Below are 1,694 nucleotides of genomic sequence, written 5' to 3' on the forward strand. Positions count from 1 at the left end.
ACACACACACACACACACTCTCTCACACACACACACACACAAACATACACATACACACTAAGGTATCTAATTAGACTCCTATTGTTTTTATATACAACTAGTTACAAATACGCACCCTAACAGTAAACGTTTTTGCATTTTAAAATAATGAACAAAAAAACTTTTCTATGAGTGAGGACATCCCCAAAGTGAGGTCTTGTCCGGTTTATCAGTCTTCTAGGTACAAATATGTCTCCAAAATATGATTATGAAAAATGTCAATATAACACTTGATGGAAAAACCATGTGTAAGTAAACACAGGTGACACTGCAGAAGTGTGAAACGCCTCTAAACGCTCCTGCAGTCCTCAGTGTGTGACTGCTCTCTCCCGCTGTGACCTGCGTCTCCTGCGATGATCAGGAAAGGTCACGGTGAAGGCTAATCCTCGTCTCCAGGGAGCGACACGGCTAATCACTACTGTTTCACAACGCCGTGACCTTTAACACCACACTGACCCCGAGACGCCTGCAGAGACTCCGGCTTCAGCACTCACCGGAAAACAACGCATTCACAACCATCATTCTGACTCGAATTCAGCCTCATTCAACACTAAACATCCTTTCTGATGTCCTGACTCACTCTGAATAAAAACACGGAGGCCTTCACACACACCAGCATGAGAAACAACCAACAATCAGGAGCGTTTCGCAAGATTTGTCCGTAATAGTAAAGGGGAACCGCATTTTCTCTCAGAGTCTATTATATAATGAAATGTTTTTGTGATTTGGATCCTTCTCTTCATATTCCACAGACAGAAGAATTAAGAGTCGCTCTCATCTGAAATGTCTCAACATTTAAAAACAGACATTACTACTGATAAACGCATGTGATTTCAGTTGTTTTATTTGATTTCCACACCTCTGTCTTATTTTCAGAGGAAAATGTCTCCAAAATGACAAGAGTCCCGTACAACGAACAGAAACTGTTAATGTCACCCAACAAACAGAAGTAAAAACAGAAGACAGTCAAATTCACTGCTTAAAAAACAAAACACACAAACTGTGTAAAAATGATTTTAAAAACAGCCACAGTCACGTGACAAACATTCACTCAAGCTCCGCCTCCTTCGTCCCATTGCCGGCGGAGGTATCATGGCTCTCTGCACTCCCATCCGCTTTCTCTCCATCCCCGTGTTCCTGCGTCTGATTGGCTGCTTCCTGCGGGCCTGTGCTCTGATTGGCTGGCTCCTTGGCCACTTCCTGCAGGTTGTACTTGCGGTAGAGCGTGTAGTCCTTGAGGACGCTGACGCAGCAGACTGTCTTGATGATCTCGATGATGATGGAGAGCTCAGGGTTGGTCAGATCCACCTTATTCAGCGGATTCAGCTTCCCCACCAGACCTGAAACCCAGCAGAGGAACAGACAGAGATGAATGGCGTGTTTGAGGCAGCGTGTGATGTGTGTGTGAGTGCTGCTGTACCAGCCACGGCTTTGATGACCTCCTCTCTCTTGCTGTGGCTGCTGTTTCGGGCTTTGAAGCAGATCTGGTAGGTGGCACGCAGCGGCGCTCTGAACCAGCGCTCCAGAAACACACTCAGAAACTTCTCCATGTCCTCGGGAAACGCTTTACACGTGCCGCTGACCGGCAGCATGCGCAGGATCACACGGGACTTCCTCTTCTTCGTCTGATAGAGGTCTGACAGAATGTGATGGAC

The 1,694-nt window shown here is 46.1% G+C and overlaps 1 protein-coding gene across 1 annotated transcript; it reads right to left on the minus strand.

Annotated features, from left to right (window-relative positions):
• Positions 1-868: 868 nt before the first annotated feature.
• Positions 869-1,691, minus strand: LOC107736524 (THUMP domain-containing protein 1-like; the record flags this gene model as incomplete). The annotated part of the gene is made up of 2 exons (XM_016547915.1): positions 869-1,379; positions 1,460-1,691. Coding segments are annotated over 2 exons (525 nt in total), but the record flags the coding sequence as incomplete, so codon positions are not given.
• Positions 1,692-1,694: the final 3 nt, after the last annotated feature.

The sequence above is a fragment of the Sinocyclocheilus rhinocerous genome, unplaced genomic scaffold (genome assembly GCF_001515625.1).
Source record: "Sinocyclocheilus rhinocerous isolate Xijiao unplaced genomic scaffold, SAMN03320098_v1.1 C36757302, whole genome shotgun sequence".
NCBI lineage: Eukaryota > Metazoa > Chordata > Actinopteri > Cypriniformes > Cyprinidae > Sinocyclocheilus > Sinocyclocheilus rhinocerous.